This window comes from Misgurnus anguillicaudatus, chromosome 23 (genome assembly GCF_027580225.2).
Source record: "Misgurnus anguillicaudatus chromosome 23, ASM2758022v2, whole genome shotgun sequence".
In the NCBI taxonomy this organism is placed as follows: Eukaryota; Metazoa; Chordata; class Actinopteri; order Cypriniformes; family Cobitidae; genus Misgurnus; species Misgurnus anguillicaudatus.
In genome coordinates, this window is record NC_073359.2 from 21,944,700 (window position 1) to 21,963,575 (window position 18,876).

Sequence of the window (18,876 nt, forward strand, 5' to 3'; positions counted from 1 at the left end):
TGGGGGGAGCAACTCTCACCTATAAGACTTTGCCACTCAGTGTCTAAGTCAGCCTGATTGGCCAAGCAGCCCTTCATGACGTTCTTGCAGTAGTTGGCACAAGGTTTGACTGATCCAAGACCTCTGCAATGAGGGCAGTACACCAGTTTCATAATGGCACGATTGCACTCCACACTTAGAGGAACCTGTGAGAAAGATGTTCATTAGTAGATGCTCATCTACATGTACTGACTGTCTTATATATATATATATCTCAAAGTTCTTTACATTATGTAGGATGATGAAAAAAATCAGCCTGATTTTCACAGACAGTGTTACATATACAGGGGAAAAGGGGTGACCATGGAGTGAATTTCCAGAGGATTATCCACATAATAGCCTCCAAACATTATGCAAATGCATCTGTGATTTAAAAATATAAAATATGTCCCCAACTAAACTCCCACCAGAGAATCTCGACCATTTCCACCACTGCAAATACACATTCATATATTTAAATAATGTTGAGCAAGCACTGTTGTGCCCTTGAGCAAGGCATTTAAAGAGCTTATGAAATCAAAATAGTTTTTTAAAAGCCTCTTCAGTGGCCTTCGGGGCACATTAGCTTTGATAAAAAATGTTTGTTAGCATATAAAAGCATTTTAAAATGTAACACTGGTCACTTAATTCACATGACGAAATGCTAATCTAAAGGCTGATTTTAATAAGAAAAGACAGCCTGGCACAACTTTCTATTGCGACAGAAAATATGTCACTGTAGAAAAAGAAATGACAAAAATGAAAAAATCTGTGCAATACAGTGCTAGCTGTAAGCCAGATTTTAAGAGCTAATATCCTATAGCTAACCTTAGCTAATTTGTTATCATTTTATATAAACATTAGTGAACGTAAGTATACTAGCCATTAGCCTGATTTTAATAGCTAATATCCTTTATAGCTAACCTTAGCTAATATGTTAACATTTTGTATAAACATTAGTAAACACAAGAATATTAGCTGTTAGCCTGATTTAAAAGCTAATATCCCTTATAGCTAACCTTACATAATGTGTTAACATATTTATAAACATTTGTAAACATGCTGTATAATATGTTAGCTGTTAGTCTGTTTTTAATAGCTAATATCTTGTATAACTAACCTTAGCTAATATGTTTTTTTAAAAAAACACTAGAAAACATTTAGTATGTTAGCTGTATAGCCTGATTTTAATAGTTAATATCTTTTATAGCAAACCTTAGCTAATTTTTTAGCATTTTGTATAAACATTGGTAAATACAAGAAGCTGTTAGCCTGATTTAATAGCTAATATCCCTTATAGCTAACCTTTCATAATTTGTTAACATTTTTATAAACATTTGTAAACATACTGTATAAGTATGTTAGCTGTTAGCCTGATTGTAATAGCTTATATCTTTTAAAGCTAACCTTAGCTAATATGTAATTTTTTTTTAATAAACAATAGGAAAAATTAAGTTTGCTAGCTTTAACAGCTAATATTCTTTATAGCTAACCTTAGCTAATATGTAAGCATTTTATAAACATTAGTAAATATACTGAAAGTATGTTAGCTTGATTTTATTTGCTTATCTTTAAAAGCTAACTTTAGCTAATTTGTTAGCATTTTGTATTAACATTAGTAAACGTTAAATATGCTAGCTGTCATCCTGATTTTAATAGCTAATATCCTTGCTCTAACCTTAGCTTATATGTTAGCATTTTTTATAAACATTAGTAAATATACTGTAAGTATCTTAGCTGTTAGCCTGATTTTATTTGCTAACATCTTTAAAAGCTAACTTTAGCTAATTTGTTAGCATTTTGTATAAACATTACTAAACCTTAAGCATGTTAGCACGATTTTAATAGCTAATATCCTTTATAGCTAACCTTAGCTTATATGTTAGCATTTTATAAACCTTAGTAAATATACCGTATGTTAGCTGTTAGCCTGATTGTATTTGCTAACATCTTTAAAAGCTAACTTCAGCTAATTTGTTAGCATTTTGTATAAACATTACTAAACGTTAAGTATGTTAGCTGTTAGCACGATTTTAATAGTTAATATCCTTTATAGTTAACCTTAGCTTATATGTTAGCTTTTTATAAACCTTAGTAAATATACTGTAAGTATGTTAGCTGTTAGCCTGATTTTATTTGCTAACATCTTTAAAAGCTAACTTCAGCAAATTTGTTAGCATTTTGTATAAACATTAGTAAACCTTAAACATGCAAGCTGTTAGCCTGATTTTAAAAGCTAATATCCTTTATAGCTAACCTTAGCTTATATGTTAGCATTTTATAAACCTTAGTAAATATACTGTAAGTATGTTAGCTGTTAGCCTGATTTTAATAGCTAATATCCTTTATAGTTAACCTTAGCTTATATGTTAGCATTTTATAAACCTTAGTAAATATACTGTATGTTAGCTGTTAGCCTGATTTTAATAGGTAATATCCTTTATAGTTAAACTTAGCTAATATGTTAGCATTTTTATAAACATTTGTAAATATATACTGTATATGGGTCTTACAGAAGTCATACTTGTCGACAACATACGTCGTTGAGGTTTATTATTTCAAGTTATATTTCGGAAAAGCAACCGTTACATTTTAAGGTACGAATAAAATTACGATTGTATGTCTTATGTTTTTAAGTGAAATGTGAGAACCTTGATGACTTGTGCGGTCCACAAATACAACTTCCGGAAGATGCACCCGAAATCCTGGCCAGGACGCATCCGGGAAGAGTGGCACGTATGGTCACTTTATATAAACATTAGTATATATAACCACTTTCATGGTTTAAAGCAAATCTATTTATGTCTTAAAACAAATGTATGTTTAATATACTGCACATGTCACATGCAGTTGATTTATGATTATATAAAGCAAGTTCAAGCTTTTACCCGCATCCATACATATTTCACTTGAAGTACATCTGAAAAACGCAATAATTGAGTTAATATATTCCCAACATCAGCAGGAATTTAGGTCTCCTTGGCAGGGATCTCCTGAGGTTTGGTCACCAGGAGACTAAAACCAATTTAGTAAGAAACGGCTGTAGTATGGTGATGTACCACTGTGCCCTACATATGCTTGTCAAAGCGGCCTGAAGCTTCAGGGAAGAGTATGATAACCACTAAGGACTTGAACTAAATTTCTTTGGGGGCAAACATCAGCGGGGATCACATGGTTTAGCCATTTGTCTTGATGTCAGGGACCTTTAGTTCAGTAGTTGCATAGCAGATTTAATTCTGATGAATTTGTTAGAGCCGTATGACTGGCGTACTCTACAACAAAAGCACTTGAAGCTATCAACCCATTTTAGCCCAACAAGAGTCTTTAAAGACTGATTTGTTTTCCTCATGCTTGGCTTCATAAATTTAGAGTTGTTTCAATTCAGTATGATCTGCGATGCCTATAAAACCATCTGCTGTCTTTGAACCTCCTTTATTTCAGTTTTACAACGTTTAACAATCCTGCAAGCCTTTTTCCTACTGCCAACACCTCTGTAATGTCTAATACACCCATGCCTGGCATAAAACACACTTCATTTCCAAGGAAACTTGACGTTTTAAAAACCTCAGTCAGGTCAAGAATGTAAGAAACTAAATATTAAGCACATTTTAAAGCACTTTTACGTCTATCATTAAAACCGAGAAATGCAGAACAAAGGTAAACCTGCCCAGAAAATATTGTGCCACAAAACTCCAAAGATTATAGGAACACTACAAAATAAAGTTCTGCATTGAATGATAAAACTGCGCATGGATCAGCCATTGCACAGCACATATCATAAATCTGGCTTGTGTGGAAGGGTGAAAGAAGGACGCTTTTGTTAACACTTGTTTGCTGGTATTTGCCCAAAAGGCATGTGAGAGACTCATTGATCTTTAGAAGAATCTATGGTGTGATGGCCAAATGAACTTGTAGGCTTTGATGCAAAGCGCTAACTTATCCCCGGGAAGTTACACTGGAAAACTAATTAGGAGAGAAAAGGAAGTATGGATTTACACACAGAAAGAGTGTTGAATGAAATATGCTGTCATCCATAAGATCATTGAGTATAGCAACATGACAAAGGCACACTGGTGAGGCATAAAACCAAAACAAGCTAGTTTTAGTGTTTTTGGCTTCATTAAAACTCAAAATTTGTGTTCCCAAATAGTCCCTATAAAGTTTTTCGGAGGTTGAGCAAAATCAAGAAACATCACATTTTATTATTAACTACGAGTCAAATTTTCAACATTTGGAGACGTCATACCTGTGACACTTTCCTTACGATCTCTCCAGCTGCGTTAAGGCCCTGAACGAAAGCGCGAGCAGCGATGAAGGCCCGAACCAGCTTGGCTTTCAGTTCGCGCGGGGCGTCGCCGAAAGGACGCAGGGTCTCGGTTTGCTTGGAGGCGCACTCCAGGAAGTCATCGGAGAGGAGGGAGGCGGTCTCGGGGTCTGATGCCTTCAAAAGACGCTCCAGAAGCCTCATCCAGAACTCGTCCAAGATCTCCTCGAGGTTCAGAGATGCACCGCTGTAGTAGCGTCGCAGGTCGGCGTACAGGTCTCGGAAAACACCCGCGTTAGGTCGGTAGAGATCCCCCAGAGCTGCCACGAAAGCCTCTTCCAACCATCGCTCAGAACCGTTGAGAAGTTCAAGGAAGTATGCTGGAAAATAATGAAATAAAGTCACGTCTCAAAGAGTGACGCTAACAAGGAAATCACCTACACTGTTAAAAAGGGCAGCGATGCCCACATTTTTTCCTATCAAGGGCCAAAAATCAAACCTGACTGAGGGCCGCGGGCCGAAAGTAAATGTTGCTATGTTTAATTTTATTATAAGTTGCCTTGATTCTCCTTATTTATAATTTTCTAATATTAAAAAAATAAATAATCAAACATTACTTTGTTTATACATAATATAACTAATGCAGTTTTATTTTCAAAGGTAACTGTTGTAAAAAAAAGTAATAATTTTGACAAACATTCTTAAAATATGTGTGCCACTGCCCCGACCTCTCCATTATTACCCTATAGTACCCAAGTTCAAGTATGCATGTGTATAAAAAAATGGACTTTAATTCCTTGCATTTTATTTCAATTTATATTTTTGTAATGTACAAATAAAACAAAGAAGATGAAAATGTTTAAAGGTGCAGTGTGTAAATTCGAGTGGCATCTTGTGGTGAAGTTGCGAATTGCAACCAAAGGCTCAGTCCACTGCTCACCTCTTGCTTTTGAAATGCATAGAGAAGCTACGGTAGCCACCACCGGACAAACATGTCATCGCCAGAGACAACTTAGTAAAAGCGTTTGTTCGTTAAGAGCTTCTGTAAAAACATGGCGGCACAAAATGGCGTCTTCCATGTAAGGGGACCCTCGTTGTATGTAGATAAAAAATCTAAGGTAATGAACACATAACGGTTCATTATGAAAAGTCTTTATACACCCCTGATAATATAGTTTTGTATATTATTTTGCATTTCTGCCAAGAGATCCCTCTAACAATTACACATTGCACCTTTAATTAGAAATATGAACATCTGCGTCGATGTTTATCCTTTTCCTTATCTCACGAGGCATGACGGGCTAAATGAAAGGTCATTGCAGGTCAACTTTGGCCTTAGTTTGGGCACCTCTGCCATAAAAGAACCATTTTTGGAACCTTTTAAGTCAAAAACCCATAGTTTTATCGTACCAAAGTTTTTTATTGAAAGTTTTATGTAGTTTCAATATTTGAGGAGTTCAGATGCAAATGCCAATAAACGTCACCTCTGTCAAAAACGAGGTAATTATATTAACCGAATGCTCTCGGCACGTATTATTATACATGTGTTAAATATCAGAAATACAGGTTTGTTGGCACAATCCATTAAGAATCCAGACTGATCTCACGAGAAATCGTACATATTTTACGAGTTGGCTAATTCGTATGAATATATAAGTTATTCGTGCAAAAACGTACAATTCTCATGAAAAAACAATAACGAAACCCAACCACCTAACCCCAACGTTATAGGGGTCAAGGCAAATCATACAAAAATCTACGAATGTGGTCTTATGAAATAATTCAAATAAGCCAACTCGTAAAATATGTACGAATTCATGAAAAAACAATAACAAAACCCAACCGCCTAAGCCCGCCCTCTAACCGCAACGTCACAAGGGTCAAGGCAAATCATTCAAAAATCTACGAATGTGGTCGTATGAAACAATTCAAATTAGCCAACTCGTGAAATTTGCACGAATTGATGAAAAAACAGTAACAAAACCCAACCCCCTAAGCCCGCCCTCTAACCGCAACGTCACAAGGGTCAAGGCAAATCATTCAAAAATCTACAAATGTGGTCGTATGAAATAATTCAAATTAGCCAACTCGTAAAATATGTACGAATTCATGAAAAAACAATAACGAAACCCAACCCCCTAAGCCCGCCCCCTAACCGCAACGTCACAAGGGTCAAGGCAAATCATACAAAAATCTACGAATGTGGTCGTATAAAATAATTCATATTAGCCAACTCATAAAATATGCACGAATTGATGAAAAAACAATAACAAAACCCAACCCCCTAAGCCCGCCCCCTAACTGCAACGTCACAAGGGTCAAGGCAAATCATACAAAAATCTACGAATGTGGTCGTTTGAAATAATTCAAATTAGCCAACTCGTAAAATATGTACGAATTCATGAAAAAACAATAACGAAACCCAACCCCCTAAGCCCGCCCTCTAACCGCAACGTCACAAGGGTCAAGGCAAATCATTCAAAAATCTACGAATGTGGTCGTATGAAATAATTCAAATTAGCCAACTCGTAAAATATGCACGAATTGATGAAAAAACAATAACGAAACCCAACCCCCTAAGCCCGCCCCCTAACCGCAACGTCACAAGGGTCAAGGCAAATCATACAAAAATCTACGAATGTGGTCGTATGAAATAATTCAAATTAGCCAACTCGTAAAATATTTACGAATTCATGAAAAAACAATAACGAAACCCAACCCCCTAAGCCCGCCCCCTAACCGCAACGTCACAAGGGTCAAGGCAAATCATACAAAAATCTAAGAATGTGGTCGTATGAAATAATTCAAATTAGCCAACTCGTAAAATATGCACGAATTGATGAAAAAACAATAACGAAACCCAACCCCCTAAGCCCGCCCCCTAACCGCAACGTCACAAGGGTCAAGGCAAATCATACAAAAATCTACGAATGTGGTCGTATGAAATAATTCAAATTAGCCAACTCGTAAAATATGTACGAATTCATGAAAAAACAATAACGAAACCCAACCCCCTAAGCCCGCCCCCTAACCGCAACGTCACAAGGGTCAAGACAAATCATACAAAAATCTACGAATGTGGTCTCGTAAAATATGTACGAATTGTTGTGAGATAACGTTGAAGAATGCCAGATGCACAGGGTTTTGTTATTAGTACAATTTTCATCCCAAGCGTATGTTAATATTATAAAAAAACAAATGTATCTTATCAGTTTGTGATGTAATTAGGTTCATTTATGTGCATATTCCTATTTTTAGAGAAATTACATCAATAAAGGCTTTTATTTAATAATCTTTGCTCTAGGGAGAATATGTTCTCTCTAGTTAATGAATCATAGCAGTAAAACATTTTTAAAATAGATGAAAGGGAAGCCTTATTATTTTATCCAGTGCGATTTTCCTGTAGGGGAAGATTTATTTTATTATTGTGTGTTATCCTTTTAACATTTCCTATAATCAATTCTATAGGATGCATGAAATTTATTATTAACAAAATTACTGATCTAGAAATAATTAAATTGATTTAGCCATTGTAAGAAACATAAAGAACAAAGCAAAAGCATCACAGAAATGAAAAAAAAAAAAAAATATATATATATATATATATATATATATACTGCAGACTCATACATACATTATAGCAGTTTCAGCCAGAAGGAAGAATCTAATACAATCTTATCATTGTACTAAAGTATGGTATCATTACTGGCCATTGCTACAGTTTATCACGCTCAAATGGGGCATTGCAGTAAAAAGCCGTAAAAAACCAACTGTAATTGCCCCGTTAAGACCGCTCGGTGTGAAAGCAAATGAGCTTCCGAGTTTTCCTTTAATCTACATTCACAATGACAAAAACCAGGAGAGAGTTTGATCTTCAAAGTTCTGCAGCTCCTTAACCCGTCACATTCATTAACCCCCGTTGCCTTTAAAGGCGCGGTGCGATAAAAGTAACTTTAATACAAAGCAGATGATAAACTGTAAGACAGTAAGAGGTCGGTGGACAAATTTAAACCTTATTTCCTTTTCAAGTTGCTTCTGTTGGTTCTCTGCTTTTCTTCAAGTTTACACTCCGGGTGCAAAAATGACAACTTAGGAAAATGACTTGAAAATCGCTGACTGATTGTCCCCCACATGTTAACAGACATGTTATTACATGACAAACAACAATATCATTACACAGTATAGAGCAATCTATATATTATGTAGACTTTTGGAAGTATGCAACCCAGCTACATATCCTACAAATAACATTCAGTGAAAATGTAACCTTGATATCTTTAAACTTACTATCAAAAGTTCTGTACTGGGCATTAAGTGAGGCCTGTATGGAGCGTCCCGCCTCTCTGACCAGTCCCTCAAACTCTCTGCGGCTCAGATTCGACAGCGTCTCTTCCATAGCGCTGGTGCAGCAGGTGTAGCCCTGTGGACAGATGCGCAGATGTTCCCCTGCAGACAGAATTGAAAAGATAACACGATTTGAGCATTTTTTACTTGGTCATGACACCAAATTATGAAAGATATCATTCGTCCAGTTTCATCATATCATACGTTTATTCTAATCACTGATTACACTGTCAGAAAAAAAGTACAAAACTATAATTTCTGTATGCTGGGGTGGTACACTTAACGGTGCTATTTTTGTACATTTATGGGAAAAACCCAGACAACTTCTGGCAAATTTAGATTTGCTCTGCAAGTAGTCTGGCAAAGAGGCCATTCAAGCCCATTTCTAATCCGTCGAAATCGCAACACCAATCAGAAACGTTGGGGCAAGTTTTACACGATGACGACAGCGCGGCGACGGGGAAGCAGATTTTGTACATTAAAAAGGACGGATGCCGCCATGAAACATCACTCGTTCGAATCAGCTATATCACGTCTGTTTTAAGCGATTTAAACTTTCGTAAAAACCAGAGCAAAGAACAACACTCAAAGCCTTTATATAGATTCGGCAAAAGTCTGATATAGCTCTGCATACGTCATCTCCTTCATCGCTTTGATTGGTTTAGAAATGTTGTACTTTTTTGGGTACAATATTATACCCTAAGGACCTATTGTGTACACTTATAGCCAATCAGCAGTAAGGAGCGTGTCTACTAACCGACATCCTTGCCGGGTTGCGTATGTGTGGGGCGGGTCTATCAACCGAAGATCCAGATTCTATTGGGGTAGGGGCGTGTTTGTTTAGGTGATTTCAAATATCAACATTGGCTTTCAAACTTCGTGGACTCCGCCTTTAAAGGCAGGATAGGCAGGAATTATCTAAAAAATTTTTTTACAAATTTGTTTAAACTGTCTTTATATACCAATACATAATTAAAATGTAAGTACTCTGAAAAAGAGAGTATAAAACTCGAGTGTCTGTAGACCTCTCATGACTGTTTTAAACACAGCTAATTATTTCCATTTGAGACTAAACAAATGATTGGCTTGTGTGACTATCACTCTCTCTCACGACCATGGCACCACCCCTGTTGCTATGGGATCTGCCCACACATGTGCACACCTGATCGATTTGAACGTGCACGAGGCACTCTAGGAAGAGCAAAAGTACGGCAGAGAAAGAGCATTCAGAACTCACAGTACCTGCATATGCAGTCAGCGAAGGCAAACGAGGCAAAAAAAGGAGTAAACGAAGAAATCAAACAAGAGTAAATATCGCGTGGCTTTTCCTAGAGTCGATAATGCGGTAGCGGTATATTGTCTCTGGAGTGTAGTCCTCATCAGAGTCAACAATGCTTTCATAACGGAAACTCTTCCATGCAAAACACCTTATATGTTATGAATCTTCCACGAAATTCACCTTCATCACAGTGTAACTTATGGTAATAAAAAAACTTCAATGCAATCTGTTTTTAGCTTTGTCTTATAAATATAACTAGCTCGTTTGTTACCGAATCAAACAAAATGTATTTTAAACTTTACCAGTATCGACATGCTAGCTTAATAGTGAGTACTAAAAGCGATCGTATTTGTTTATATTCATAGTGATAAAGTTAGGTGTATTATTATATGTCATTGTGACATGATGTTACTACATGCACTGTGCTCCTTCCTCTCCGGTCGTCTCAGGTAAGTGCTTCTCCCAGCAGAGACGGTCAGCGTCGCGCATTCATGTGTTTTGGGGGCGTGGCTTTAGAAGAAACCCAGAAGAGAGGGGGTGGAGTGAATGGAAAAATGAGCTGTGTTTAAAACAGTGGTGAGAGGTCTACAGACACTCGATTTTTATACTCTCTTTTTCAGAGTACTTACATTTTACTTATGTATTGGTATATAAAGACAGTTTAAACAAATTTGTAAAAAAGTTTTTTAGATAATTCCTGCCTATCCTGCCTTTAAGGTACAGTAATGCACCCAAAAAGGTACAACATTTTATTATGATTATTATATCTATAATGGTACCAAACTGAACCATATAGGGTACTACCCCAGCGACAGAAAAGGTAGCACCTTTGTCTGAGGAAAGGTTAACTGTGATGTCATACTACACAGCAAAAATAAAGATGCCCCATTGGCAGATTTTTTGCTTGTTTTATGCACAAAATCACTTAAATTTGATATTTTTGTCTAGTCTAAAAACTAGACTTATTTTCTTGGGTCGTTTTGCTCATCAAGAAAAAGCATCTTAATTTAAGAATTTTTAGATATATTTACTGAGAACAAGACAAAAATACTAAGGATTTTTTTTCTTGAAAATAATTTTTTGCAGTGTACCATCACTGCAAAAAATGACTTTCTTACTTAGTATTTTTGTATTGTTTTTTTTAGTACAAATATTTAAAAATTCTTAAATCAAGATGCATTTTCTTGATGAGCAAATAAGAATATCAAATTTAAATTAATTTGTTCTTAAAAAAATCTTCCAATGGGCTAAGCATTTTTTCTTGAATTTTTCTTGAATTGAGTGTTTAGAAAACACGTTAAGATTTTTTTTCTTAGCCCATTGCAAGAATTTTTTGCTTGCTTTATGCACAAATTTGCTTAAATTCAGTGTTTTTTGTCTGAAAGCTGGATTTATTTTCTTGGGTCATTTTGCTCATCAAGAAAATATATCTTGATTTAAGAATTTTTAGATACTTGTACTTAAAACAAAACAAATTTTTTTTTTGCATGATGAGAAAGCTGGATGACTTTCTTACTTAGTATTTTTGTCTTGTTTTCAGCAAAAATATCAAAAAATTCTTAAATTAAGATCTATTTTCTTTATGAGCAAAATGTATCATTAAAAAAAAACATAACATTCAAGCAAATTAGTGCTTAAAACAAGCACAAAAAAATCTGCCAATGGAATAAGAATTTTTTTTTAATTAAGTGTTTATGAAAAAAGTAAACTTATTTCAAGAATTTTTTTAATTCCATTGGCAGATTTTTTTGCTAGTTTTAGGCACTAATTTACTTAAAGTTTACATTTTTGTCTAAAAACTCGACTTATTTTCCTAGATCATTTTGCCCATCAAGAAAATACAGTTTTTACAGTGTACAAGTGTTAATGTATCACTGACCCATACTTCATTTAGCCTTTGTATAAAGCTTTATGGGATGTGGACTTGCGCACCTATTGAGCCACATTAATTTACATAAAAACGATTTACATTTGGTTGCAGCAAGCTAAATGGGTCAAATCTTTACAGAGCACCTACAGTAGGGCACATTTAATTGTGCATTGTGATATCTGATTCATTTTGGTGAGTCAAATTGTATCATACAAATAATTCACTGATTCATTAATGTTTCTGGTACATAACCAGTACACTGTGTTTGAATACTTTAAAATTTAAATAGCTTGTGATCTGAGTTCCAAAGCAGCTTGCCAGTAGCGGCCCAGGAAGGTTCTCCGGAGAGCAAGGGCTTTTTGGACCCGTGACATTTAGCAAACAACTTCCCGTCTAAGCCCGTCTTGGGTCGAGAACTGGAGCGAGAGATGCTATTGCTATCATGCATTTTTTATGCCGCCTGACTGCAGCGGGAGCAGAAAATCACAGAGAAGCACGATATTATATATTCAACACTTTAGCAGAGGAGGCCGAATGCTCACTTTGGCCGTTTTATGGTCAACCCGAGAGCCGTCCAATCAGATCTCCTGCATATCAGCAGTTTAGTGTCGAGAAATGTTGTGTGTGTGTGTACTAATGCAGTTTAGTCTAGACTGCACTACCCAAAGAGCACCTATTTTGTCTGTCCGTCCATCCATCCATCATGTGGCTCCCTCTCTCTCTCTCTGATGTCTCAAAGGGCGAGGTTTCAAACACGCTCTGCCGCATTAAATCACACGAGCATGTGTCGCAAGGCCATTTGAAACACCTTCATAAACATCTTGAGATGCTTGATGATGTCCTGCGATGTTAAAGAGACTTGAGTCTCATTACGCAGCGTGTCCTGTACTCCTCATTGCAGCCCGTGAGAAGCGCAGGAGTGTGGCCTGCATATCAATGCGGGTTGGCGAGGGACCGAGAGACACAAGACAGATTAAGCATTTCATTCAGTTCTGCCGCACAAAGGACGAACCGGCTCCGGCACCCCCATTCACAAACCTATATGGACTTACATTCGCAAAACATTATAGATGGGAAAGGGAGAACGGCATTGATGAAGAGAGAGATCTTGTGCATGCATTTGCAGAAATGTCCCTTTATTTTAGGCAGATTTTGACTTTGTAGGTCGCCATGGTGATATTCTGAATAAGCTGCAAAATAAAATAAATATAGATGGGATGTAAATCGACAAGCCGCCATCAGAGCGAGACTCTAAGTCAAAGACTGACAGATAACCGCTTCACATCTGTCGTGAAATATCAAGGGTTTCACCAGACAGCCCAATTGTCAGTGACGGACAGCCTGAAAGAGAGCCAAGCAGGACGACGAACAGGCCTGAAGGCAGATGGTGGCAAATCCTTGTGTTGTCAGATGAAACCGTGAAGGCCGTCATGTTAAACTGTTAGCAGGTAGCTTTCAACTTTTAACCTACTCGGCTCGATCCCTGCAGGGCGGGTGATTGTTAAATCAAATAAATGCAGTGTAGTGCAACTGTTAAGTCTGTTGATTTTCGTTTATGCATAGGTAAATAAATCGAGGCTTTATTACAAATACAAACTTGAACTTGAATTTCGGCAACCATTCAACAATGTCCTAACAACCGCAAAAGCAAACTTTTGGCAAGCATTTCGTTTAATTAATTGTAAAAATGTTGTTTTCGCAAATTTAGGTGAAAAGTATTGTGAAACGTGCACATTGCTTTTATATATTTGATGTAGAAACATTTAAAATATTCATGGAAGAAAAAAAACATGCAAAGGTTGATGCAATGTGAATTGCAATATGCTGATTGATTTTCTGAGCGATCTGTGTAGATCGCATTCCAGTCTGGGCACCAACATTTGACACGACGTTTTAACTGACGCACCCTCGTTCCTCCTGAATTGGCTTGTGAAAACTGTCTTGGACCGACATCAGATGCAAAAAGCGAGGCCTCATTAAAGAGCGAACATGCGAACAGTAAGAGGAAATTCTTTTGTGGGACTGTCTCCAAGTTTACCTTCAAAGCCTGACATACCAAGTGAATAGTGCTTTTATGCTCCCATCTCTGTACTTTCCTTTCCTAGGAGAGGATTTGAGTGGACTCCTTTAAGATGAGAGCAAAGGCCGCCTCAGGCGCTGGTTTACCAGCAGCAGGTGCGCGAGGCTCTACAGGTGAGCCTGGTCGAGGTTTTAAATCCCTGCGCCGGGCAAAAAACATGCTTGCGTCTTCTGTGCCTGATTAACAGGCTGTCTCCAAGGAATGGGAATTTGTTTGGTAAGCTTGGTTCGCTACCAAAACCTTGTAAACACCACACCCCTGACGTTACCACACAAGTGCAGCATTGCACAGGGTTTAGAAATCAGCTCAGCAGCAGGAAAGCATTTATTAAAACAGAGAGGTTTATTTCAAGTGGAACAAAAGTGGAACAATTGGATCTTAAGTGCTTAAGCTAACATACTGACATACAGTTATTCACTCTTACAGGGGTGATTGATGAATGAACTTACGAATTTTCCTTGGCGAATAATAAAACAAACAGAAAAATCCTATAAACCTATCTAAAGATCTGAATATCACAAAGACTTGAGGATGGGCTCTTTTGACTTGGACCATCCAGAACACCCTAGCAATCAAAACACACAGAAACATGCTAAACAACCACTTAGATCATGTTATGCCAACCACTCAGCAAAGTGTAACAACATGTTACAACCACTCAGATCACCTTAGCGACTGCATTGAAATGCCATAGCAACCAGTCAGGAGTCAGGACATCTTAGGAACACACAGTAACATGTTACAACCACAAGGATCACCAATTAGTGACTGCATTGGAATGTCATAGCAACCACCCAGGACACCTTAGCAACACACCACAACATGTTACAACCACACAAGTGACCAATTAGTGACTGCGTTGGAATGCCATTGCAACCACTCAGGACACCTTAGGAACACACAGCAACATGTTACAACCACACAGCTGACCAATTAGTGACTGCATTGGATTGTCATAGCAACCACTCAGGTCACCGTAGCAACACATAAAAACATGTTACAACCACACAGATCACCAATTAGTGACTGCATTGGAATGTCATAGCAACCGCTCAGGACAGCTTAGCAACACACATCAACATGTTACAACCACACTGATCACCAATTAGTGACTGCATTGCAATGTCATAGCAACCACTCAGGACACCTTAGCAACACATAACAACATGTTACAACTACTCAGATCAGCATGGTGGCAGCAATTTTGCATGTGTAGACACTTTGTCTTTAAAAATATCGCTAAAAATACAGCCTTGTGAATGTACTACACTGTACAGTAAAATATTCTGGTTAAACTGTTTAAATGTTTTTATGGGGCATTGCATGAAGAGATTATAGGGTCTTCTTCAGTCCATCTGAATGTAGTTTGTAGGCATGACGAATGTACAGAATCCTCTAAGCGAGCCACCATTCACAAACTAATCTCTATATCCTTCATTTAAATACACAGGGTCATGGGCGGCATGGCGCTTTGCCCAATGCTGGTCTCAATAAAGAGGATAAGCTTCCGCTAATGAACACAATGCAATATCTTCGTAATCCCCAGCTGACCAGTGTCATCTGAGGACATGTGGGAAATACACACAGAAAAAATTCAGAATGAGGTTAGCAAGCCATAGAGAGACAGGGGAGGTATGTAAACCACAGCGAATTTATCTGTCAACACAAAAGTGTGTCAAACTCCTCCATATTTATGCCAGCAGCACGGCAGGATCGGCCTGTTGGCCGGATGCCCAGGGCTCCACACCTGCAAGGGGACTCGATGAGTCGCAAAGTAGGGGTGTAAAAATACATCCATATGGATCGATACATCGATTAAATTTCTAACGATACTATGCATCGATGCCACACATAAAACATTGATATGGGTTGCCTTAATTTTGACACTCATTTCTCTACATAACGTCCATCTATGTATTTCAACGTCCAAAGCACACATTTTCATTTATTTTCGTGTCTTGAAAGACATTGACTGTTGCCATCATAAGCTTGATTTTATGTGACATTTTTGCCTCATAATTTATTTTTCTTTATTTAAAAAAAATACTTTTTGTTAGTTTGGCATTGTAAATGTTCAAATTGGGACAGAGATTGTTCCATTTTCAAAGAGTTTAATTATTAAATGTTCATGTTATATATTTTGTTTGCATTTGTAAGTTACTAAAAATTTAACTCCAGGCAAGTAATATAAAAATATCGATAAATTAATTGAATCGAACCATAACTGTGCGAAGAAGTGGTTGATGTATCGGCAAATATTGCATTGCGGGCAAAGAAAATCGATATTGTATCATATCGTAATGAACTGTAACGATTTACGACCCTACTGCAAAGACAATGAATATTTTCCAAAATTGTTTCCTAAGGGGCGGTTCACATTTCGCATAAAAAAAACCTGCGGCATTCTAGAAAGTTTGAAATGTTTTTAACTCGATGCGGTGCGGACGCCCCTGGAAAAACGAGCGCGTTGCACCACGTGCTTGTCACGACCGCGCCGCTTCCATTATGAGCCCGCATACACGCGCCTACATTTGAAATAACGAACTTGAGTGCGCAAAAGATGCGAAATGTGAATTGCCCCTAAGAGTTTACAGAATGATTGCTTAATTTTTTTAGTAAAATAAAGTGTGTACTAAAACAAAATTTGCGTTTAAACATAAATTAGCACGTAAAGTTACTCTTGGTGATCGCACAGTGATAAACTTAAATAAACTGTGAGTTCGCTTTGGATAAAAGCCTCTGCCTCTTTCATAAAATGTAAACAGGCAGTTGACGAACCTAAAGGGGCTAACCAGTTGCTCGTAAGATTATATAAATACTAATGTGAAAGTATACATATAATCCAAAGCTACTAATATCTGCCTCAACCTTTTTCCTTCCTGCGCCTATTAGGACTCATTACCGCCCCTCCTACCATGTTTCTCGCACTCGTTTAAACATCTGCTCGCTGTAATTCTTATCTGCTACCCTGCTGGGTCGTACGGCTGCTCAAAGCGACCAGAGCGTCCCTGGCGCCTCGCCGTCTTGTGCTAAGAACGTGTGACCCCTGAACCGGGCCTTGCACGAAGCAGCAATAAAGACGATTGACGGCCACCCCGCTAAAAGAGACGACTTCAGAGCAAAGCCCGGCATGCCTTATAAAACACTGAAAAACAGTCGTTAATTGATTTCCTAGGTAACTCGTACACGCCTGCCCTTCCGTCTTCGGTCGAGCTCCACGCCTGGGGTTCGTATGCGGTTTGGCCGTAATCCACGGTGAAAATAGCCCAGGCCTGACTGTGATTTAGTTTGCACATGGTCTGGCCTCATGCGTCTGTTTACGGGTTTATGACCCAGGGGAATAGAGGAAGCAAGAGGGAGTGTGAAATATAAAGGCCATAACAGGTTGGTCTAATGAGCTGCCATGATCCCATAACATGCAGTATATTGGAAGGTTCAAAAGGAAAAGAGGACCTTGTTGAATTTATATTTATAACCTGATATACCGAAGCCATTTAGGAAGCTTATAAAGCTGAAAGTACAGTGTAGTGTTACAAAGCGATGGCCACAACCCACGTATATTTACATTTTCTTGGTCTTACTATGCACAGGTTATCCACTAATCCCAAGGGGAAAATACTTATTTTCATAATACTCAGCTCCTAAAATGATTTTCTACTAACCAGTTTTATAGCAAAAATGTTTTTTATATTTAGAGTGCACTTCATACCATAATAAGGCGAAATAAATCTAATTTGCTGCTGGCAGCATTTGAGACAGCAGATAAGTTTCTTTAACCATCTCCCTGACTTCTCAAGCATTTTTTGAGATCGTAACCGACGTGCCGCATGCATTATAGATACGCACTAAAACGCATGTCTCGCTTTGCTAATGGCAGAAGATGGCAGAGCGGACAGCCCGGCTCTTTGATTTGGACATTTCTAGGTTTCCATAAATCTAAAAATAACCACAGCTAAGACTCTGCCCCGTCTGGCAGACAGGCACGTGTGCTACTGAGCACGTGTGTGTGTGTGCAAACAAGGCTTGTAATTGTGTGTACGGTATTACAACGTTTGCCAAATCTTGTTAAAACGCACATCTTGTTCTTTTATAAATAGGGTTGGGGACCGAATCAGAACACAGATTTCGGTGCCTTGTTTTGGTGGCTCAAAATATGACAGGACATTCAGCTTTGGTCGTACATATACAGATACTGTTACTAGGTGAAACATACAGTAAATACAAGGAAAATTTGCAATAATAAAGCGTATAATTAAAGGTTGTGGTATGAAGTTGTGGTTGAGGCTCACTAGACGACAGACGAGCAAGGGAATATGCTTGCTCAGTCATCTATAAAAACAAGAAGCGACGACGTCCAATCACTCTGTACGATGCATTAATTTTATATTCTCTCGAGTTTTATCGACCACGGTGGCTGTCGTTTCGCAGGCGAGGATACGTGCCAAGACTGAAACGGCAGGCTATTATGCACGATAAGTTCTTCATAATTGCTTGCACTCAAACTGCAGAACCGTAACGACATGAATGTCACAATAAATAAATCTTATCATCTTAATGGACCGTTGTCTTGGCTGACGCGACCAAAACAAACATGCAAAATGCACCAAGAAGAGATATAATTGATTATTTCGGGGGCTTTCAGTATTTTTAAATCTTTTCTTAGTAACAGGGTCAATGAGATGAACTCAGATTGCCATGCTTGATACGGAAACGATGTGGATTACGAGCCTATGGATTACTGGTTGGGTATTTGTGTCTTAAAGAAATCCTAATCCCGATCTGTCACGCAGCAAAAAATCCTTATAAACAAACGCTACAATTTCAGTCCTAAAAATGCATTGTGGTTGGCACGAACTGTGCTTATGACGTAGACAAGATACCATAACCCTGCAATTCCGATATCCCAAACTTCACCATCGTCAAAACAAACCAAAAGTCTGATCTCAAGGCAACTCTTGCAAACCTTTCACTTCTAATAGATTCTGACAGCCGTTCCTTTCCATTAGATCCTGTTACATGGA

At 37.8% G+C, this 18,876-nt stretch overlaps 1 protein-coding gene across 1 annotated transcript in view; it reads right to left on the minus strand.

Moving 5' to 3' along the window:
• The window catches only part of gpc1a (glypican 1a), a 35,809-nt gene that overhangs the window by 6,773 nt on the left and 10,160 nt on the right, over positions 1-18,876 (minus strand). Inside the window, exons 2-4 of the mRNA XM_073861989.1 lie at positions 8,570-8,728; positions 4,265-4,662; positions 20-185 (exon numbers count right to left, since the gene is read on the minus strand). Coding sequence (XP_073718090.1) covers positions 20-185; positions 4,265-4,662; positions 8,570-8,728 — 723 coding nt within the window. The remainder of the gene's footprint in view (positions 1-19; positions 186-4,264; positions 4,663-8,569; positions 8,729-18,876) is intronic.